The sequence below is a fragment of the Streptopelia decaocto genome, assembly GCF_964273445.1.
Source record: "Streptopelia decaocto genome assembly, chromosome: 2".
Lineage (NCBI taxonomy): Eukaryota > Metazoa > Chordata > Aves > Columbiformes > Columbidae > Streptopelia > Streptopelia decaocto.
The window spans coordinates 19,124,250-19,148,295 of NC_138655.1; the positions used below are offsets into that span (position 1 = coordinate 19,124,250).

Genomic DNA, 24,046 nt, shown 5'->3' on the forward strand with positions numbered 1-24,046 from the left:
CATGAAATTATTAAGACTTCAGAAAAAAATGCTGAGACAGTAAGCACCACTGCATGAAAGGAGACCTAAGTGAGCCGCAATTAGCGTCACTCGCAAAACTTGTAAAGTCTGGCTGTCCGTCATGCACAGCTTGGTTCAGTATTAATCATTCCTGGTAGCTGCAGACTATACAAAAAAGTTATTCTTTTTCACTGCTGATAACACATTGGGCCACCTATTACTGCATCTGGATAAAACAGTAACATTTTGGATTATATGGCAGCTGAACTTCAATGGGTTGCTTTTCAGGAACGGCGGTCATTGCGAACTCAGGAATTAAAACCTTGGTCTGTTCAGTTTAATGGGCAATTCTCAGAGGCTTTCTCCACATAGAGCACCTATGTTTATTGGACAATAGGCAATGAGCAGAAATTAAGGAATGTGAAATTCCAAATGAATACAAGAAGACTGGTTTTTTTTGCTGTGACAGTGGTCAGACGCTGGCACAGGTTGCCTACAGGAGTTGTGGGTGGAGTCCCCATCCATGGAGGTACTCAGAACTCAACTAGACATAGTCCTGGTCAGCGTGCTTCAGTTAGACTTGCTTGAGCAGGCAGTGGTCTCGAGAGGTCCCTTCCACTCCCAGCAATTCTGTGATTATGTGTTGTCCAGCTTTTTTCCTTTAAATAGTGCATCGCCCAGATCTGTAGATAAGTAGTTACAAGGCACAATTTATTATTTTCTTGCCCAATCTTTCATGTCTGTGTACTGCCATTTAACTTAAAATGAGTTCATAGAAATAAAAGAATAAAAAAAGTAACTTTTAGCAATCTCTATTCAATTAAAAATGACATTTAACTTTGAGCTGTTGTGAGTAATGTTGTACTCTGCATGTGTTGCCAGTGTGATCTTCTCTAGTTCTTGATGGTGAATTTGTCAAGTCACAAGCTTTGAGTTAGGATCTCCCAGTCTGAACACATTAATCTTTGAAGACTTTAGGACTATTAAGGAGTTTTAGCAGAGAGGCAGATCAAGCAGATTGTATTGGACTTAAATCGGTTGTGAGAACAGGGTAGGTATGAGTGCTTTTATTATCAACAATGGAGCTGATGATGGTTAACAAAAAGGAGGCAAGGGAAATGGTCCTGGGCATCTGGGAACATTACAATTAGAGCTAAATAAGCCAAACAGATTAGACAGAAAATACAGGTGTTAGCTGCAAATTATGTCTAGTTGTTAAAAGTGTCTAGTTGTTAAAACATAATGCTCTTCCTGCTGATTTTTTTTGTATTGTCCAGTGTGAGAGGATTAGATTTACAGGATATTAAATGTCTTGGAACTTATTCTTGGGGGCACCCTGTGCAAGCAAAGTTTATTGGATAGTTAGTCCATTGGTGCAGAATTAGTAGGCAAGTTTATCCATATTGCTACTCTACTTCCATATGTGTTTGTATTGTAAATGCAGTCACTTTGGCTATTTAAAAAACAAAACATAAAGCCCTGATTTAGGTTATATTACTGATATCTGGTTGTATGATTTTACAGATCTTTTGTCAGCTCACACTTTCTCTTCAGTATGACAGTGTGGGAATAATAGTGCCTGACTGATATATATATATATGCTTCACTTGAAAGACAGATGAGTTGATGTATAAGTTCTGTGAGTGGATTGTCTTAGAGGTAATTCTGGAAACATACTTCACTCTCAAGAACTTTGCTTTTCTGCTTGCAGAAGGATGCAATGATAGGACTTTTTCTTATCTTGGGAACGCTGACAAAATGACATGTTTTACTGGTGCATTTACCCAAAACATTGTATCTTGTATTTGCATGGCTTTTGTTCATTCTCTCTACTAAATTTCTGCAAGCAGTGGGAAAAATAATACAACTGTTGTCTCTGTTGTTCAGGAACTATGGCACGGAATACAAAAAACAAGTTACAGAATGTGCTAGCTTGAATAGATCCTATGGCGTGCAAAGAGATTTGTTGTTCTTTGTAACTACTAGTTGGTGCTTATACCTCTTATATTGAAATAAATTTTAAAATGCTGCTGGTAGTATAGAATGCTGTGTGGTTGTTTAAAAAAAAAAAAGCAGACAACAGAAAAACTGTATTTGGACATAACGATCTGCCTTGACTGACCCCTAAAACAAACGGACGTGCTTCATTTTAAAAGCAGAATCATGCAAAATGAGAGCGATGAGAGGACTGGTGACTTCAGTGTAAGATGTCTCTCTTTCTGCTATGACTAATTTAGCAGTACTTTATAACCCACATTCCAAGTCTGCACTTTTTCTGGGGGAAGGATAATTAAGAACGAGGGTATGTCAAAGAACATTTAACCTGGTTACAAATGCAGGATTTAAGTCAGAGTACACCATGCTCCCATCCTGCCATCAGTCATACCTTTACTTGAGCAGTGACAATGGGAAGATTCATGCCTCCATTCCTTGGGAATATTTATAGAGTTAAATATGTCATTGGTGCCAAGTGCAAAGGAATGCTGGAATTAGGAAATGAGCTACACCTGCTTCTGTGTAGTTTAAATCATAGAATCACAGAATGTCCTGAGTTGGAAGGGACCCACAAGGATCATCGAGTCCAGTTCCTGTCCCTGCATGTGACAACCCCACAGTTCACACCGTGTGTCTGAGGCTGTTGTCCAGTCTCTTCTTGAACACTGTCAGGCCTGGGGCCGTGACACCTCCCTGGGGAGCCTGTTCCAGTGCTCCAGCACCCTCTGGGTGAAGAACCTTTTCCTAATGTCCAACCTAAACCTCCCCTGGCACATCTTCCTGACATTCCCTTGGGTGCTGTCAGCGGCCACCAGAGAGAAGAGATCAGCACCTGCCCCTCCTCCTCTCCTTGTGAGGAAGCTGTAGCTGCCATGGGGTCTCCCCTCAGTCTCCTCTTCTCCAGGCTGAATGATGAGTCACAGAACAAAAAATGTTCTAAAGATGGATGAAGTGAAGTAAGTTGATAACAAATGATGGAGCATCTTGTCTGTGACCCTAAGTTGTCCATATATTTGTTTCTTTTGTACCTCCTTGAAGTATTTGAATTAATAATAACCAGTCTCTCGATGTGGCTCTGTTTATTGATAAGTGTAAAGCATAAATTCTCTGAGGGGTGCAGAGGAGCTTGCAAGTGAAAAGTCCATGTTCCCTGAGTAACTTGACAAAGATGGTTTCAACTTGAGCATTAGATTTTTAAGCAGCTGAGTATTTGGCAAGGAGCAGATACACAGTGGTCAATTACATGTGCTTCTGGAAGGCTTTGCATCTGCTTTTTAAAGCATCACCTTGGAAATAAAAAGGGAAAAAGCACTTGAGCATGTGTTATCTTTCTTCAGATGTGAGCGCATGATTCGAGTGTTTCACTTCTGCCCCACCCCTGATAGCAGCCAGCGTAACCATCCTGGCATTAAAATCCAACAGTACGCAGCATTCATTTCCTAGAATCACAGGGTCATTTCAGTTGGAAGAGACCCTCAGGATCACTGAGTCCCACCATAACCTAACTCAGGCACTAAACCATGTCCCTAAGAATCTCGTCTAAACACCTTTTAAATACCTCCAGGGATGGTGACTCCACCACTTCCCTGGGCAGCCTGTTTCAATGCCCAAAAACCCTTTCCATGAAGAATTTTTTACTAATATCCAATCTAAACCTCCTCTGGTGCAACTTGAGGCCACCAACAAACACACAAAAAACCCTGTCACTTATTTCAGTCAAGGGAAAATAAACACAGGGCTGTTGGGCAGGCTGGGGGATGCAGGGAGTCTGCTCCCGGGGAAGCTGCTCCACTTGCTACAATTTAGTAGCTTTTGCTGGGGGTTTGAAGCCGAGGTCCCGGCAGGCACACCGTAACGCCTTTCTTTCTCTCTCTCTGGCCCGTTAACTGTCCCAATACCGCTCCAGATGTACAGAAAGCGGGACAGCCAGCATTAGAGAGAGACTCTCGCCTGAGGATGCCTGCAGCCTCGAGAGTAGCGGTGCGCTGGGTCCGTGAGAGAGCCCCGGCTCGCACCGCGCCTCCGAGTGAGTAGGGGATGTGGATATGGGGCTTTTGCAGGGAGTGCCCGGGCTGCCGGATGGGGCAAGACCTGTGCCAGCCAACGCATCTTTTAGCTCCAAATGCTGTTTGATAGCAAGGCAGGTCTCCTGGGGACTGTGGGGACGTGCTCCTGCATCTGGAAAAGATGACTGAGTGTCTGGTGTTAAAAAGGGCGCTGGGGTTTAGAGGTTAGAGTTGAGGTAGGTACGGAAGATGGCAACAGCTGTGATATTTAGGAAAAAAAAATATATTTTTTATATTCAAGCAGGTTCTTTTTCTCTCCTGTGCTAATCCAGAGTGGAATATGAGCCAAAAATAGAGAAAAGCCAATGCTACACACACTGCACACTCTTTAATATTTGTTTTAAAATGTGTGTGAGGTCAAGCTAGAAGATGCTTTGCAATTTGTGTATTTACTGCAGTGAATTTTCTGCTCCTTCTGGCTATTTGCTGTGGCTTTCAGCCCGCTTCACCTCCACAGAAAGAAATGCTGCGCATACAAAAGAGGCCATTATGAATCTTCCCTTAGGAGATTTTTTTTTTTTTGGTTCTCTGCTTTTAAATTACAATCTGTATTATTTATGCTAATGTTTAAAATAGCATTCTGGTTCTCTGGTTAAAGTATTCTGAACCTACTCCAGCTACATTTTACTATGCACAAGTCTCACCAGCCATCAGTTTTTATTTCAAGTAATTTTTCATTAAATAAGACGCATCGCAGCCAGAATCCCATGTTGCTGTTACATGGTTTTCTTTACAGTTTTCCAGCTGTGTTCCTCTTCCCCATGATAAACAGTCTTGCCACTTATTCATTTTTATCTTAGAATACACAAATTGCATTCCCTTAATCTCGCTTAATAAACAGTGCCCTGTAATCCTGTTATCATTATTGTTGACCTTTTTTGGAATTCCTCCAGGTTATTAATGCCTTTTTAATGAGAATCCTGGGATTTAAACTGTTTTCTGAGCAATGTTTACTCAAGAATTGATAAATTATTTCCTTTTCTATTTTACTTTACATCCCCAATTTCTTTTTTATCTGACATCTTACTGTGTTCAAAGTTGAGCTATGCAAATAACTGATTTGGAGTTTTGCTGCCAAATCAAAACATTAAAGAAAATCTTTGTTTCAGACTCAATGAAGACAATATTCAATCTAAAATATTTAGAATGTTTGGGGAGGTTTTTAATGTTTTTACCCCCTTTTTAAATGAAGAAATAAGTTTGTTAGTTTTCAAAACTAAAGCATACTTTCAAACAGAAAGTAGAAAATTCTGGTTTTCCATTTTCTGGCCATATTTGACTTTAAATCATAAATAGTTCCAGTGCCCTCAGAACTTTGTTTTTTGATGACCAAATTGCTACTTAAAAGTTTTTGTTTCCCTCAGAATGATTACCTTAAATGCTTTTTAAGCAGTATGTAGTGGTTATATCTGTACATTCCTCATGTTTGTATATCTGTATTTATACATAGGCAGGCAAAGTTAAGGCAATGTCTTTATTTTAGTCATGCAAATCTCACTTACTTGATTTCACTGTGGTATAAGGACATCGGGTAAGCTGGTTGTTACTGCTTAACAGCTAAGCAGGTCTTTGCAGATGGCGGTGGCATTTTGAAAACTTGGCATGTTTAAGCAGTGGTATTTTACTTGTTTTTATGTACCTAAATATCTAAATCCTGGTGAAGCTGCATTTTAGATGCCTTCACTCTGCTTTGGTTCTCACTTGGAGGAAGAGCCTAGGAGAAGGGAGAAATCCACAGCCAGCTGTTGTTCCAATAAATACACGAAAATTAAAACAAACAAACAAAGAAAAAGGAACAAAAACATAAAAACCAGCAGCTGGAAGAGCAACTAAATAGGGGTTGCCCAACTTTACGCAAACCTTTAGATAGTAGAGCTGCATTTTCTCAGGTGTGTTGGGTGCAAGTGTTGGGTAGGGTTTCCTGGTGGAGGTGGGAGCTGTGGGAAATTCAAGTCTTTTTGAATTCCCCCATGTAGCAGAGGGTAATGAAGATAGGCATCTTAAATTGGATGGATTTATGGAAGATCTGGAGAGGGCCTTGATAAGCTGAAAGGACAGGAACCCAGTCTCCTCATCTGTTTCTTATTGCTGGATGCAGTTGATGTCCCAGGTGGTGTGATAGGGAGATGATGTGCAGCCTCCTCCCACTTCAAAGCTGAGTCTGGCGCTGTGAATCCCAAGTGGATCCTTTCCCCAGTGAAGCAGACAGCAGAAGAGAGCTTTCCCTGGGTGGCTTTTGTGTGGACCCCCATGTATTTGCTGTAGTGTGAAACACCCACCGCAGGCTTTGGACAGGAGCCAGGCACCGAGCTGTTAGTGCTTTTAACGCCAACACGCGTCTAGCCTGCCCAGAAACAGGAGTTTCACACAGCTGAGAAGCTTTTCTTCCTCAGACTGATGGGAGGTATTTCCTGAGTGAGGTGGCAGATTGGGAGAGTGCCACGGGATCTGGGGACCTGGCATCCTTTCCTAAATCCAGCCTCTAGCCACTGCAAGGTGGACATCGCTTCCCCAAGGAGATTGAAATGTGTCACCTTTAATGTGATGTAACAAAATAGTAAACCTACTTCATAATAATGTACCTTATGCATACCGTTACATAAATGCATTTAAAGGAAGTGAAACTTCTGCAGGGTTTGTTTTGTATTTTATTAGCATTACAAGCCTTGTCTTATTTCCCTTCTGAGGCACTTCATTACAGGTTTCTGTTCCTCCCTTCTGAAATTCTCTAAGTAATAGGAAGCTGTTGGCTTTGTGAAATCTGGGCAGGCTGTTGCTGTTTGCCAGAGTTGGTAGAACACAGAGTGACCACAAACCCACAAGGACTAATAAACTGAAAAAGCACAGGGTTCATGTCTGTCATTAGTGTTTCTTAGTGATAAGAGTGCTATTGGGGAGGGGAAAAAGCAGAAAATGACAGAAGTTATAACTTGAAATGCATTGCCCTCAGACCTACCTGGGCTTTCTTACTATGAAAATATAGTTTAGGTATACTGGATAGGGTTTTACTGTTGTTTTCAGTAGATGACACTTGAACTCTGTTGGGTTTTTGTAATCATTTCAATATGTGTGTTACAGTAAATATTTGATTAGCTTATGACAAATTTTGCTTTTCATCCTGGGACTACAGGGTTGTTTAGTTAGTTACCTCCCAGATACGTTTCTCCTTCCAGTGTTTTTCTTTTGCCTGTTGAAAACATGTCAAACTGATTTAAAATGTTTCATGCACAATATAATGAAAACCACATGTCTTATGTTAAGGGTGACTGTGCAAAAGCTTTCAGCTGAATCAGGTTTAGCATGTGATTCTGTGTGTTTGCATGTGTGCTGGGAACACGTGCCTGCACAGTCACTGCTGTGCACCAGCCTCTCTCCTCACGCATGGCAACCAGATTTAGGAGATGTGCTGAAGGGGCCCCTCAAAGCCCTTTTGTTAAACTTCTGCCACCAACATGATGGGAAGGCTGGGATGTTTTCCCAGTCTGTGATGGAGCTCGCTCCCTTTCCGTGTAGTGCTAAGTCATCCCTGCCAAAGATGACATTTTCCAGCTCCTAAAAATACTCCTGACCAGCCTATGCATTTCCCTTCAAACAGACCAAATAGCACCACCAGGTACATAAAATCTCCTGGGGTGACACTGCATGCTTGTTTATAGAAGATAGTTGTTCATAGGTGGATTTACACGTACATTTTATGAAACTGTCAAATGCACATTGAGTATTATGTTATACAACTCTCCCTGTATTTTTTGATCCTGCAGTCCCTATGTTTCTATTGAGGTTGGTGTAGCAGAGCAGCATCCTTCCATGTCTGTTGCAAAGAGCTTTTTTGCTTTAACGGAGAGATCCCTTCTGCTCTATGAACATATGTTCCTCATGACAAAGGTCATTTCAGGCTGAGAAAAAAAGATTTATGGGAGCCAGTTTTAGGGTGTTGTGAGAACAGCTCAAGCTGCGTGTAAAAGCACAAAAAATAATTAGGTCAGGCTGATTTCTGCATGAAGAATCTCCTTAAGATATATAAAGAAGAAAAAAAAAAAACCAGCTTGTAATGCTCTTTGTCTGTTCCAACATCCGCTTGTGGCTGCTCAACAAATCCATGAATTAAACACAATTAAGGAAAACACAAGCCCAGATCATAGTGATATGCAGAATATGCATGATGGCTCTCAGCCAATATCAGTAATTAGTTTGTAGTGACTGTGTTTTCAGAGAAGAGGTTGATTGATTGGGGTTTCACAGCATACACAAGTCACATTCTGTATTCATTTTGAGATCTTCAGTGCTTATAATTTGCATTAATGTCATTCAGATTACTACCAAAACTATAGTATTTAGATGAGATCAGAAAACTGCTTAATGAGATAAATTTTAATTATTTGATAACAACCTTTCTTCCAAAGTAAGAAGACTAAGCAAGCAAGATAAGCAAAAATCAAGATAAATAATTAGTTTGATCACACAACCAGCAGTCAGAATTGAGGGGATCATTTGTAAAACCAAGTTTAAATCCAAATGCAGGGAAGCAGGATGTGTGGTACAGTTCTTCCCCAAAGTCTTCTGTCTGGTCTTGAGTGGAAGGCTCCTCAGCCAAGGGGTTTGAACAATTTATGGAGAGTCAGACTGAAAATTTTCCTTCGCATCCCCTTTGACTGCATCTTTGCCAGCTGCCCAAGTTACCAGCTGTTACTGCACCATACAGTCAGTCGAAATGTGATTTACAAATCTGTCTGATGAGCAAGCACAGGCAAGCAGTCAGATGGACAGGCACCAAAGAGCAGGGAGTGATGGCTTTGCAGTGGGACAGGGGAGGCATGCCTGTTGGTACGCTCAGGACTGACAATGCCAGGCAATGCTGTGCCCAGCTTCTCAACATCTTTCTGGAAGCACAACTCACGTATCTGAGCTTGATGACTACACTGCATGTAAAATCAGAGGGGATGGTTAGGTACTAAAATGCAAGATTCACCGCAGAGAGCGTGCCAGGCAGAAGCACACCTCCGCCAGCACACAGGAGACGCCAGAGTGGAGTGCCCATCTCCCAGACTCAGTCACCTGCCTCTAGTCCCGAGTGTGCTCACATGCCTCTAGTCCCGAGTGTGCCCACCTCAGATTCACTCTGAACCTCTGTACTGGAGCTGGACCATCTCAGTGAGTGCCAGCAACCAGCACATTTCATTCCTTTGGAGTATGGCCAGTGCTGGTGCCACCACCCTGTTGTGTGTTACAGCTGAGCAGTTGGAGCTGGGGGAAAATATCAGGGTTCAGTGCCCTCCTTAGACTAAAGGACTTCAAATCCATGCTTCTCATAAGAGAAACACTGTGGCATACTGGTCATCCTCAGCTTCCTCCACTAACTTGACAGATTGTGGTAACTGGAGACTATGAGACATGGGCAGAGGGAGAGCATGTGGGAGCAGCTTCTGTCACCCAAAAACGAGAGCAGATCACATGGATGAGAGTCCTGTGTCCTGTTCCTTGCTCACAGGATTATATCTGCTTTTACTCAATCAGTTTTGTGTGAAATATAATAGTAGGTCCAAGATAAGAGTCACACTTATTTTAAGTCAAATAAGTAAAAAGTCAGAGGCTGGGGATTGGAACCAAAGCCCCCTGTCACCTATGGGCTTTACTTTGAATCGAGTACGCTTCCCACCAGGAGACTTTGCACTTGAAATGGGTCATTTTTAAGGGTGTTATCTAAGTTAGAGCAAATTAAAGCAAAAAGTTAAAGCAAATTTCTTACCTTTGTCCGTGCATGTGAGCAGTGTGTTTTTCTTTCCTAGATTGCTTGTGGTGTACAGAAACAACTTCATAAAATAGAAAAGAAGCAGCATTAGTTTCCTGGCAATATACTGCTTTTGCTGTCAAATATTGGAACTAGAGATGTAGCTGTGAGGTAAAGGTTTCAAGATAAATGAAACCAAATATGTTAAAAATGCAGGTCCTTTCAATAATGGGCATTACAACTGAATTCTCTCTAGTTTTCCAGCTGCTTCTAATGGCCCTCTGGGGTCTCTACATAAAGCTCTCTACTGAGGCAGCGTGCCACTTACTCCTCTAGTTGCTGAATGGGCCTAGTGGACATATATGCCTATTTTGATCTCTTTGCCATATAGCAGGATGCTTTTGAAGGCAAGAAAGCTCAGCGAATTTAAGTGCTTTACATTTTGAGGACAAGCTGTTTCTGTCAGCACTGTTTCATTTACAGCTCTGTTTCACTGGGTGACTTGTATGCGAAACCTAGCATCAAGAGTGATATATATAAAGAGGTCCTGCTTATGGGGTCAGAAGATAGGTAAGCTCTATGGTTTACATACTTTGGCAGCTATGAAATAGTGGTGAAGTTGCAAATAGGAATGACTTACGCAAAAAGACTAAATTTTAGTAAGCTCATATGCATCCTGAATTTTGGGAATGCAGTTCTGCTGCTCAGGTGTCAGTGTTCCTGTCGCAGATATTACTTGGACATTCTCCTTTTCTCCATATTTTGATCTTACTCTGTAGATAGAAAATGGGCAATAAAATGCACACGAAGTTTGAGCTATCATCTGGGCATGGCAGCATGTGCTGTTGCCCATCGAGCAGTGAAGTGCAGGGACGGCACTAGATGCTGCAGTTTCACTCCTGGTTCTCACATACCCATTCCAGGCAAGGAGCAATCCTGGAAAGTGTTGTGGTACTTTGTTGGCCATCCTTGTGTTGTGCTTCCCATTGCACAGAGCAGTGCACAGCTCCACTCCCATGGAGTAGGGTGCTGCTGCTCAGAGCCCACTGCAAGGCGGGGGGAGGCCAGAGCCACTGATGCCGTACGTGCCGCACGAGCGTTTCCATCAGAGCATATTCCTTATTCGGCTCACCTGCCAGCAGGCTGTCAGTGCTGTGACACTGACCATGGAAGAATATGTGTGAATGAATTTCAAATGAGAGAGTGATGAAGCCAGCGACTCAATGTGCAGCATCTTTTGTGGGAAAGGGTTGGTAAGGCAGTCCTGAGGGGCTGGCACACGAGTCTGATGAGGAGCAGCTGAGGGAACTGGGGCTGTTTAGCCTGGAGAAAAGGAGGCTGAGGAGAGACCTTATCACTGTCTACAGCTACCTGAAAGGAGGTTGTAGCATGGAGGCGGTTGGTCTCTTCTCCCAAGCAGCAAGTGATAGGACAAGAGAAAATGGCCTCAAGTTGTGCCAGAAGAGGTTTAGGCTGCATATTAGGAAAAAATTCTTCATGGAAAGGGTTGTTGGGCATTGAAACAGGCTGTCCAGGGAAGGGGTGGAGTCACCATGTCTGGAGGTGTTTAAAAGATGTTTAGATGAGGTTCTTAGGGACATGGTTTAGTGCTAGAGTTAGGTTATGGTTGGACTCAGTGATCCTGAGGGTTTCTTCCAACTGAAATGATTCTCTGGTTCTATTCTATGATTCTCTTAGCAGGGAAGTCTCAGATCAAGGCAAAACAAGTGTTATGGCCAGTTACAACAAATTAATAGGTTTTTGAGAAATGTCAGTCTCTTTCATGGTTAGCGCTGAATCGGTGGGCTATTCTGGGGCTTACACATGTGAACTTTTGTAATCACATTGTCACAGCAACAAAAATAGTCAACAGGCATCCTTTGGGAGATGTCAGCCTGTAGAATGGCATTAGGAGAGGTGAGAGGCTGTGTTCTGCTCCTGCCCACGTTGCTGCTGGGCAAGCAGTTTCACCTCTTTGTTAAGACATTTGTAAGACAGAAGTTGCATTTACCCAGGAGAATATGTTGCAATTGATATTATTTGGATAGATGCCATGTTATTTTGCTCAGAGATGTCTACCAAATGGGAGAAAATATTTTTTAAAGTCTCCTAGTAACATTGCTGTCGAGCTCTGCTACACACAGAGCTGGCTTGAACATCACTAGAACACTTGGAACCGATACCAGCAGTGACCCCTTTAATTTAGAAAATGTTCTCAAAGATCCTATAAATAGCTGCCTGCCTAGTTTTAAGTATAAGTAGTCTCCTGTGCTCAGCTTGTGTGTAGCTGTTACCAGAATGGGGCCAGTGTCGAGGGTTAAGATTGCGGGGTGACAATAAAACCCTGGCAGATGTATTGTTAAGCCCCTCTCCCCCCCACTTCCCCCTTTTTGCCCCTCCCTCTCCCCCCTTCCCACTCAGGACAGGCGATCGGGAGGGAAAGAAGGACAGAGAGAAGAGAGTTGGAAAAATTAAAGATGTTTTACTAATGCTACTAATAAGAATAGAGAAAATAATACAAAATATACAAAACCAATCTTGAAAGTCTCAGCGACTGCAGAGCCGGCACCCAAAGTCCTGGATTAGACTCTGCAACCAAGCGGAGCTGGATTCAGTCTCTCACTAGGCCTCAGTTCGCAGGGACGACCAGCCAGATCCTCTCCTAATGTCAGCCATAAGGAAAAAAGGGAAAAGGGAAGAGATCCTCGTGGTCTCCCACTTTTATATGAAGTATTCACGTGAATGGAATGTTATACACAGTTGGTCAGTTTCTTGGTCACTTGTTTCTCGTCGCCCCTCTCGCGAGATGTCCATCCATGCTTATCAATATGTTTGCATTCCATTGCTAGGTTTACCAAAACATGTGTCTGGTTCTCCAGGAAAATGCAGTTAATATGAAGGCTTTAGCTGACAGGCAAAATTCACTGAAAGAGAAACTTGTTTTTTAGCAAAACCAGGACATTCCACCCCTTATAATATGCCATTCACTGAATACTTAAACCTTATCAAAACAATCTATCAACACAATCTAATTAATCACTACTACTATATATATACACAGGAGTAATTAATCAGTGGACCATCCTTTAAAAAGTTCATTAAGTTCATTTTGTCACGACAGTCTCCCAGGGCAGGAAAAATGGTACAAGTACATCTCATGACCACTGTTTGTGGGTTAAAGACATCAACTTCGAGGAATTTGTCAGGCGCCACTCGAAGAAGATAGCTCTGGTTTCATCATCACTGTTTTGATCTGAAAAAACACTTATTAAATACTGTTAGTATGGCAATTCACATCATGCAGTTCAGTATTGAATATTTTCAGCTAAACTCAAGTCCCCTTGAGGCACACACTGAACTTCTCCGTCCTTAAGCATCACCCACCAGGTGCTGCCAGGTCCCTGGGCAAAAACAATCCCACGAATGGGCTTGCCTTTGCCTGAGGCAGGAGTAACCCAGACTGCCTTTCCTAGCATGTTTTTCATGTGTACTACAGGGACTTTATCTCCTTCTACAGTCCGCAGAATTTCTGATTGGGCAGGCCCGGCTCGATTGGTTGATCCCCTGGTGTTGACCAACCAAGTGGCTTTTGCTAAATGTGAATCCCAGTTTTTAAAGGTTCCCCCACCAAGTGCCTTTAGTGTAGTTTTTAGCAAACCATTGTACCTTTCAATTTTCCCAGAGGCTGGTGCATGATATGGAATATGATATACCCACCCAATACCATGTTCTTTGGCCCAATTGTCTACAATACTGTTTTTGAAATGAGTACCATTGTCTGATTCAATTCTTTCTGGTGTACCATGTCGCCAAAGGACTTGCTTTTCAAGGCCCAAGATAGTATTTCGGGCTGTAGCATGAGGTACAGCATATGTTTCCAACCATCCAGTGGTTGCTTCCACCATTGTAAGTACATAACGCTTACCTTGACGTGTTTGTGGAAGTGTAATATAATCAATCTGCCAAGCTTCTCCATACTTATACTTTAACCATCGCCCCCCATACCATACAGGTTTTAACCGTTTCGCTTGTTTGATTTCGGCGCAAGTTTCACATTCATGAATAACCTGTGAAATAGTGTCCATAGTTAAATCCACCCCTCGATCGTGAGCCCATTTATATGTTGCATCTCTACCTTGATGCCCTGAAGCATCGTGGGCCCACCGAGCTAGGAAAAGTTCACCTTTATGTTGCCAGTCCAAGTCCACCTCAGCTACTTTAATCTTAGCAGCTTGATCCGCTTGTTGGTTGTTTAGATGTTCCTCGGTGGCTCGACTTTTAGGCACATGAGCATCTACATGCCGAACTTTCACAGGCAGGCTCTCTAGCCGAGCAGCAATGTCTTGCCACAGTGTGGCAGCCCAAATGGGTTTACCTCTACGCTGCCAGTTGCTTTTCTTCCATTGCTGTAGCCACCCCCACAAGGCATTTGCTACCATCCATGAGTCAGTATAGAGATAAAGTATTGGCCACTTCTCTCGTTCAGCAATGTCCAAAGCCAGCTGGATGGCTTTCACTTCTGCAAACTGACTCGATTCACCTTGTCCTTCAGTGGCTTCTGTAACTTGTCGTGTGGGACTCCACACAGCAGCTTTCCACCTTCGATGTTTTCCTACAAGACGACAGGATCCATCTGTGAACAGTGCATACTGCTTATCAGTCTCTGAAAGAGTATTATACGGTGGTGCTTCTTCAGCACGTTTTACTTCCTCCTCATCTGGAGACATCCCAAAGTCTTTGCTTTCTGGCCAGTCTGTAATCACTTCTAAGATCCCTGGGCGATTGGGACTTCCAATTCGAGCTCGTTGCGTGATCAATGCAATCCATTTACTCCACGTAACTTCGGTTGCATGATGTGGAGAGGGAACCGTCCCTTTGAACATCCAGCTCAGCACTGGCAGTCGAGGTGCCAGGAGGAGCTGTGCTTCAGTACCGATCACTTCTGAAGCAGCTCGAACTCCTTCATATGCTGCTAGTATCTCTTTTTCAGTTGGAGTATAGTTGGCCTCAGATCCTTTGTATCCTCGACTCCAAAAACCTAAGGGTCGACCTCGGGTTTCTCCTGGTGCTTTCTGCCAGAGGCTCCAGGTAAGTCCATTATCTCCGGCTGCGGTGTAGAGCACATTTTTAACATCTAGTCCAGTCCGAACTGGTCCAAGGGCCACCGCATGAGTTATCTCACGCTTAATTTGTTCAAAGGCTTGTCGTTGTTCAGGGCCCCACTCAAACTGATTCTTTTTACGAGTCACTCGATACAGAGGGCTCACAATGTGGCTGTAGTCAGGAATATGCATTCTCCAAAAACCTACAACACCCAAGAAAGTCTGTGTCTCCTTTTTATTAGTAGGTGGAGACATTGCTGCAATTTTGTTGATCACATCCATTGGGATCTGACGACGGCCATCTTGCCATTTTATTCCTAAAAACTGGATCTCTCGTGCAGGTCCCTTGACCTTGCTTCGTTTTATGGCAAAACCAGCATCCAAAAGAATCTGAATTATTCTCTCACCTTTCTCGAAGACTTCTTTCGCTGTGTCGCCCCATACAATGATGTCATCAATATATTGCAGGTGTTCTGGCGCTTTACCTTGCTCCAGCGTGGTCTGGATCAGTCCATGGCAGATGGTAGGACTGTGTTTCCACCCCTGGGGCAAGCGATTCCACGTGTACTGGATGCCTCTCCAGGTGAAAGCAAACTGCAGCCTGCACTCTGCTGCTACAGGAATAGAGAAAAATGCATTAGCAATGTCAATTGTAGCATACCACTTAGCTGCCTTTGACTCCAATTCAAATTGCAGTTCTAGCATGTCAGGCACAGCAGCACTCAGTGGTGGCGTAACTTCATTTAGGCCACGATAGTCCACAGTTAGTCTCCACTCATCACTAGACTTACGCACTGGCCAAATTGGGCTGTTAAAAGGTGAGCGAGTCTTACTGATCACACCCTGGCTTTCCAATTGACGGATCAACTTCTGGATAGGAATCAAAGAGTCTCGATTGGTGCGATATTGCCGGCGATGCACCGTCGTGGTAGCAATTGGCACCTGCTGATCGTCAACCATCAGCAGTCCTACAACAGAAGGATCATCTGAAAGACCAGGCAAATCAGACAGCTGTTCAATGTTCTCAGTGTCCACAGCTGCTATACCAAATGCCCACCTATACCCTTTTGGGTCCTTAAAATACCCTCTCTTGAGGTAGTCTATGCCAAGGATGCACGGAGCATCTGGTCCAGTCACAATGGGATGCTTTTGCCAGTTTTTTCCAGTTAGGCTCATTTCAGCCTCTACAACAGTCAGTTCCTGGGATCCCCCAGTCACTCCAAAAATATTGATGGATTGTGTTCCTTTATAATCAGAAGGAATTATAGTGCACTGAGCACCAGTGTCCACTAAAGCTTTATACTCCTGGGGGTGTGTTGTACCAGGCCATCGTATTTGTACAGTCCAATAAACTCTATTATCCCTTTCCTCCACCTGGTTGGAGGCAGGGCACCTCTAATTTCTGTTTTGCACAGTCTCTGGGTGTGAATTAGAGGTTCCTTCAAGAGCATCAGAATCTCTTCTGCTCCTTTTGTAAACTGGAGCAGCCACCTTCCTAGGAGTTTTTCCTTTGATCTCACGTACTCGTGCTTGAAGTTCTGAGGTAGGTCTTCCATGCCACTTATTCATGTTTTCTCCCTGCTCATGTAGGAAGAACCACAGTGAACCTCTTTTTGTGGGCTGCCTCTGTCCTCTCTCTCGAGACTGGAAATGCCTTTTCCTAACAGCTGAAACATAGGTTTGTGCAGGTCGTGAATGGTATGTGTCTTCTCTGAGTTCTTTGATTTCTTGCAACAGCTTTTCAAATCGGTCATCAGATTTTTCACACAGTTTCTCCACAGCAGAGACACAAGCCCGTAGAGAACCAGCAAGGCTGTCCTCAAAGTTCCGGAGCTGCTCAATCACTTCAGTAATATCTTGTATACCTCGTGATGACCAGACCATTCCTGCCAATGACTTCGCATATGCAGGTGGTGCACTTTGTGCAAATCTGCGCCACAGAGGTCGTGTACAATTGATTCTATCTGGGTCTGTCCCCTCTTGGCTGTTTGGTTCAAAATAGATGATCTCTCGCACAGCTAATTCTCTCAGGAACTGAATACCTCTCTCCATAGTATTCCATTTCCCTAACTTGGATATACAATCTTCCTTGTAGGGAAATCTTACTTTCATAGCTGCCAGGAGTCGGGCCCAGAGAGTAGTGGCATTAGACTCTCTTGAAATTGCCCTATCAATGGTGGAATCTCTTGACAGAGATCCCAGCTGCCTGGCTTCACCACCTTCCAATTCAATTGTTCCTGCCCCATTGTCCCAGCATCGGAGCAGCCAGGTTAAAATATTCTCGCCTTCATGACGACTAAAGTCTTTTCGCAGATCTCTCAGCTCACCTGGAGAAAAGGATCGAGTAGTGGTCACTTCATCTCCTCCCTGTCCTGATGATGATGGCCCTTGGGTTGATGTTGGCCCTGTGCCATCATCTGCTGCACGGGTAGTCTTTCTAGTGACTTTCTTACAACCGGCAACTGATGCTGATATGGGTTTACCATCATTTGATTCATTTCCAGAGTCTGAATGACTGTCACAGTGGTTACTGTGGTTACAGCAGCAACAGTGCCCAGTGTGTGAAGGAGGGGGGGCTGCCTTAGCCTGTGAGGCTGGAGAAGTAACGTTATCATTAGCGGCAGAAGAACTCTGCGTAGGAGTTGTACCTTCAGCCTGCGAAATGGCAGCAGCTGCAGCTTTTGCTGTTTTGCTCTTTCTCGAGCGGCCAGGAGAGCTTTTTGCTAAAGCTTCCGAAGACGCACCGCAAATCTCGGGACAACAAAGAGACACAAACCTCCTGTTGAACGCCATTTCTCTTAACAGAAGCACAAACTGACACACATTCAGCAAACCAGATAATACCATCACAGTTCTATCAAAACTCCAAGGATATTCAAAATTCTCTAAAACATTTGCGAACTCTCCTAGCGAAAAAACGAAAGTATTGTTAGTCAGCCTTTCTAAAGATTCACTTGACCAATTAGCAAACACAGAGCCGTTCTGCTCTTTAATCTCTCCTGGAGGCTTTTCAAGGTAAAGCAGAAGCGAGTAGAAATTAATTAGCGGCTGCAATACAATGAAATAAACCAGTGACAAACCACACAGTATCATCATGATCATTGTCCAGTTCCTTGTTGTTATATAATGAATACTCCGATTTAAAAAGAAAGCCCAACACAGATATGGAATCAGCGAGCACAATGTAGAAAACAACTGATACAACTTATGCCATAACATCTTTAAATCAACGTAATTCACTTTGCCTTAATACCACTAAATAATGTCCGAAGCAAACAGACGCGCGAGTATCACAACTCTATGAGTTGGCACCGTGCCAAGAAAACTGAAAGGTACATTAGAGCAGTAGAAAAGCCAAAAATCTTTAAGTTTACCCCTTTCTCTTTGCCCCACGTTGGGCGCCAATTATCTGTCGAGGGTTAAGATTACGGGGTGACAATAAAACCCTGGCAGATGTATTGTTAAGCCCCTCTCCCCCCCACTTCCCCCTTTTTGCCCCTCCCTCTCCCCCCTTCCCACTCAGGACAGGCGATCGGGAGGGAAAGAAGGACAGAGAGAAGAGAGTTGGAAAAATTAAAGATGTTTTACTAATGCTACTAATAAGAATAGAGAAAATAATACAAAATATACAAAACCAATCTTGAAAGTCTCAGCGACTGCAGAGCCGGCACCCAAAGTCCTGGATTAGACTCTGCAACCAAGCGGAGCTGGATTCAGTCTCTCACTAGGCCTCAGTTCGCAGGGACGACCAGCCAGATCCTCTCCTAATGTCAGCCATAAGGAAAAAAGGGAAAAGGGAAGAGATCCTCGTGGTCTCCCACTTTTATATGAAGTATTCACGTGAATGGAATGTTATACACAGTTGGTCAGTTTCTTGGTCACTTGTTTCTCGTCGCCCCTCTCGCGAGATGTCCATCCATGCTTATCAATATGTTTGCATTCCATTGCTAGGTTTACCAAAACATGTGTCTGGTTCTCCAGGAAAATGTAGTTAATATGAAGGCTTTAGCTGACAGGCAAAATTCACTGAAAGAGAAACTTGTTTTTTAGCAAAACCAGGACAGCCAGAAAGGTTAATTCTTGCTTTGCAGACACAGCTCCAGGTCTCAGATGCAGTCCAGTCTTTCAGAAACCTCAGCCTTCAAGGCAGTTGCATCTTCAGGCTCTGCTGACTCACACCAGCAGTGCCCTTCCCAGCACTGTGCTCAAGCCAAGCAGGTCAGGGAGAAACTATTATTAAGCCTTGCTTCCTTTAAATGCTTTTGATAGTGAGATCTGATTATGATGTGGTCAACTTAACCAGAGATGAGCCTCAGTGAGTGCTCCCGCCCTCTGTGCTCCAGCCAGGACTTGACTTTGGAAAGCTGCTGGTGTCTTGCGAGGGCAGGAATGTTTTGGGGGCCCGAACATTGGAGGTATGAAATCTGTGTGATGTGTTTTGCTGTGTGATGGTCTCGCTTGAAAAAGTAGATTTGGGAGTAGCATGGTATCAAGACAGCATTTGGTATCTTAGTCTCATAGATGGGCGTTTTGTTTATGTGGAAAACTCTGCTGCAGCTTCGGACATCATGTCCCACGGTCATTTTGCTTCCCCAAGGAGAGGGTCACTGACATCTACATCTGTAGACGTGATGTAAATACTCTGTGAAACAAAGCAGCTTTGCTGCTCTCCTTCCCTCTGCTTGTGAACTTGCACTTTGGTTACAGCTGTGGTGACATGGGTCTGGTTGTCAGGGACGTTGCACTGGGTATGGAGCTGGTTAGAGGGTGCTCACTCTTTTCCAGAGCTGGGCCTTGCATTTCAGTGCTTTGAAATTGGGCTGAGGAATATATGAGCTGGGCTGGATCAGAAGCACAAAGAAATTAGGGCTGATCTTGACACTGGGACTTGGTGAGGTTGGGAAAGTATTGGGTTAAATCCAAACATGTCTGGTCCTAACACTGGTTGCTAAGAGGTGCCGGATGGTGAGGATGGTTGCTTTTTAAGGCTGTGCAGGCAGGCTCTGACAAGGCCTTTTCCCACCCAAAATGTAAGACATGCTCTGCAGCTTTGTGAAGGATTTAAGAGACATTGTGCACCTGAAGGTTTATCTGCTGCAGCAGGGATGATGCAGCTGCATCTCCACCTCGTGGAAAAGATAGCAAAAATGGGATTAGTGGTAAGTCGGCAGCCACTGGCTGGGGGTGTCTGTGCTAGATGACACCCAGAAGTTCTTTAGTGAAAGATACTCCCCCAACCAGCTGCTTGAAGGATGCTGGAAAGTTATTTCCATCCCCTCGATAAAGTCATCATCCACTATTGTGGCTCTGCGGCATGAGACCTGGGGACAGCTTGGGACATTGGCCGTTTGAGTGACAGACTGAAAAAAATTCTAACTTTAAGGCAGGTTTTTTCCAGATGATAAGACTTTCTTAGTAGACCTACCTACTACTGACCCTAGCAAAAGGAGAGCAGTTTTCCTTGTATATGCCAGAGCCTGGGAAATAAAAGCTCTGATTTATAGAAAGTCAGTAATCAGATAGATGGCTTAGCACCCAAGAAGCACTGGAGAGCCACACATGATTACTGGATTATTTTAAGGCTATTAGAACTACCTTACTGTGCTTCTGTGCCAACTGAAAACCTGCATACCTGTGTACGTGTCTATATATGCATATACCCTGTTGGCTTATACACATTTATACATGTATACATCATCTCAGAAACCAAAATCAAAGCACCTTTCCTCCCAGCACATAGTTTTTTCATGTGGTTTAAAACAAGATAAATCTCCTGTTAAAATTGTGTGCTTCTGATCTCTGTGCTTCTGAAGGACCCACGTGAGCAGCCTCATTCATCTCCCGTTGACTATGAGAAAGCAAACAGGTTGTCACAACAAATGTTCCTAGCCGAGTCCTAAAATGGCTTCTGTAGCACGAGGGTTTTGTGTCCAAATGTTTTTTTTTCCTGCTCTTGTTGAAGTGCCAGTTCTGAAGAAATGTTCAAAATCTGGAACAAATCCAGCGCTTGTCCTCAGGGATGTTTGAAAATTCATACAACTTCTGAAATTCACACAGGACAGACAAAGGAAGGATGCTTGTGATTCATTGTTATTTTGAAAACAGTCTTTGAGTTATAATTTCCATCATGTTTTCACTCTTCCCTTTTCCTTTCCAGGGAGTGAGGCTGATTTTAGCTCTTCAAGCAGCACGGGCAGTATTTCAGCGCCTGAAGTCCACATGTCTACTCCTGGAAGCAAGAGATCTTCTTTTTCTCGCAAGTAAGCAAAGCAATTTTTCCTGAATGTTGCAAGTGTTGCTAGTGCAAAGATAGACTACGGTGTAAGGTCTTGTGGTTAATACATACAACACCAGTATTGTGAGTTTTGAAATAGTTTGTGTAACACTGTGCTCTGGGGCAGCACTTACAGTGATGAGAACTGTGATATGAGAAAGAAAAAAAATGCTGTATGTGGAGCACAACAATTGTCAATATGCAGAGCAGCCAACTGGTATTTTTCTGTTGTTTATTCATAACAAAGTATGGGAGATACAATCAGGTAAGGCAGAAAATGCATTGGCTGGAGTGGAGGGGGAAACAACTGCATGTGTGTCAGTTAACAGCCATATGTCTAAACAGTTAACCTTAACCTTTTCATCTTATCACTTTGTTTTCTCTCTGTAATAAATTCTCAGCTTGGCACGTCCCCTTCCAGATCATTACCTTATTTTCTGTAGGAAGAAGTGCACAGTATTGCCTTTGACACTTTTTTCTTAAACAGCCTTGTCCAGCCTTTATATAACTAAAACTATATACAGTAAAAAAAAAAAAAAATCATAGTCATCTATCTAAATGAGCCTTTCATGAAAGGTTTCTCTAGGATTTCTCCCTATCATGTGAAACACAAATCGAGACAGCTTGCGGATCCAGGGGCACTGGAATGGAGCGGTGCCTGTTGGGCTCTGCCCACGCAATCCCTGCTGATTACGTTTTTTGGAGTAGGTGGAAAGAGTTCCAATGGCCAGGGCTGGTTTCCTGCCCTTTGTGGAAGAGCTGGCAGGCAGGCGGGGACCAGCAGTGGGACACCCCTGTGCTGGAGTCACACAGACCTCTCCAAGGTCGCGGTGTGCCCCAGTGTACAGAGATCGGCAGAATGATGCTCAATGAGCAGTTTCCTATCTGTATCACGAGACTATTTTAGAAAAATAAACATTACTTAAGTACGCTCTAGATTAAATCTAACAAGTAAAGGTACTGGCTGTGGGAAAAAAACCAGTACTAAGTATAATATGAAGCCCTAAAATCACCCTGCTTTCAGTACGATTGTGTATCATTTCACGTATTATTGGGTATTTAAAGACAATTTTAAATGAGAGCATACTGACCTACTTAATTGGACAGAAGTCCTTTATAATAGTGCTTCTTCAAATGCATTGTTGTGTTATGCAAAATCTGTGAAAGTTCTGCCTCATGCCAGAGTTGACGCTGTACTGTACAGAATGCAAGGACAAGTCTCCTTTGCAATATGTTCTTTCTTAACTGTTTGACTTAACTCAATCTGAAACATTGCAGTGTTGTCACAAACCACAGTCCTGCACTTCATTGTAAAATAATTATAAAATCACCCAAACCGCAGGAGTGTGATGAAGGTTTGCAGCAGCCACTCAACCATCTGTTCCTTATAAACTGTTCCATTTTCAGAGAAGGGAGGAAACCAAATCAGACAATTTTAAGAAGAGATTTTGCTTCATAATTCTGTGGTATTTAATTTTTTATATTCAAGCCTTCTCTTTTGCTGGCTGGGTTTGCCTTTTTCCGTATTTTTCGAAACCTGCCCTTTCAGTGCAGTTTAGAAGAACTACTTCCATGGGACGATGAAGGTAGCAGCGTGGTAGTACAGGAAGGCAAAGCAAGCGAGCAGGCGAGGAGCCCACCTCGAGACACTGTCCTCAGAGCGCCCCGGCCCTTTGCCAACTCTTGGGCAGTGCAGACATGAATTGCTTTTACACACACAGCTGACAGTCAGATTGTTTATAATAAAGAGTGGGAAAAGAAAGGTAGACATGTATGAGGGAAACTTGAAGGAAGGAAGGAAGAAAAGGCTATGCTCTTCTTTGTCTATTTTAATACTATTTCAGCCTCCTCTCAGTGGGGTTCGAACTGTATCTAAGCAAATGAATAGCTGACAATGACAGCTGAAGCACCCACTATGCCAAAGGCAGGAAAGAACAGTGACTCAAACAAAATCTGTTTTCACTGCACGCGGTGACCCCTCGGGCTGCTTGCTGAGCAGCATGAAAGCAGCCATACAGCAATGCTCCAGGGCTGGGCAGTTCTCTGCAGGCCTGGCTGGGGAAAGCCGAAAAGTGGTTCTCTTGGCACTAGTCCAGGCTGCAGTCCTCTCATTACTTAGTGGAGTCAGAGGTTCAGGGAATCGGAATGATCTGATGGAGTCACTAGGGACTGTGTTATCCACCGAGAAATGTGAAAATCGCCGAGGTTTCCCTGGATCATGCAATTCAGAGTGAGAGACCCCAGTCAGTGAAAGAATGTGCAGTGGCTGATGACCAGGACTTTCTCTCTGCCCAGCTACTCATGGTTATCTATCTGGTTTAGTGTTTAGACAGCTTTGTGTGTAAAATAAGACACATAATGGGTTCCATGGCCAGGATAATCCAATATGCTTTAACCATTTTGGTTCCCCTCCAGCCGTGGCCCTTACGGTCGGAATAATGGATCCTTATCCTACAAGACTGGAGCCAGCCCACCTGCTTCCCGCGAAAAGGACCCTCTGTCAACACTGTGCAAAAACCAGCTGAGTCCTGCTAACATCCATCAGAGTTACAGGGCTTCTTCAGCCAGCAGCAGCAACTCGGGCTCGTACAAAGGAAGCGACAGCAGCCCAGTGATGAGGCAAGTGTTCAGTGCACTGACTTACCTTCTCTGCACTGTAATGTGCGATCAGCTATGTGAGTTGCCAAGAATGCCGCCTTTCTCCTCAGCATAGGTGTGAGCCACCTCATATTGGTGGCTCAATAGTCAGCAGGGTGCTCTGTCCCTTCTAAATGCTTTATTGTTCCAGCACTGTAAAATTCAGGGTTACTTTTAGTCAAAGCTGGTTTTCACTCCAAGGCAGGCTCCTTCATGTTGTTTCATGCCATCAGTTCTCATGGAG

General features: G+C 43.6%; 1 protein-coding gene across 1 annotated transcript in view; it reads left to right on the forward strand.

Moving 5' to 3' along the window:
• Positions 1-24,046, forward strand: part of LOC309436568 (syntabulin-like) — a 46,171-nt gene that overhangs the window by 18,255 nt on the left and 3,870 nt on the right. Inside the window, exons 4-5 of the mRNA XM_082045841.1 lie at positions 21,049-21,151; positions 23,581-23,784. Of these exons, the coding sequence (XP_081901967.1) occupies positions 21,049-21,151; positions 23,581-23,784 (307 nt within the window). The remainder of the gene's footprint in view (positions 1-21,048; positions 21,152-23,580; positions 23,785-24,046) is intronic.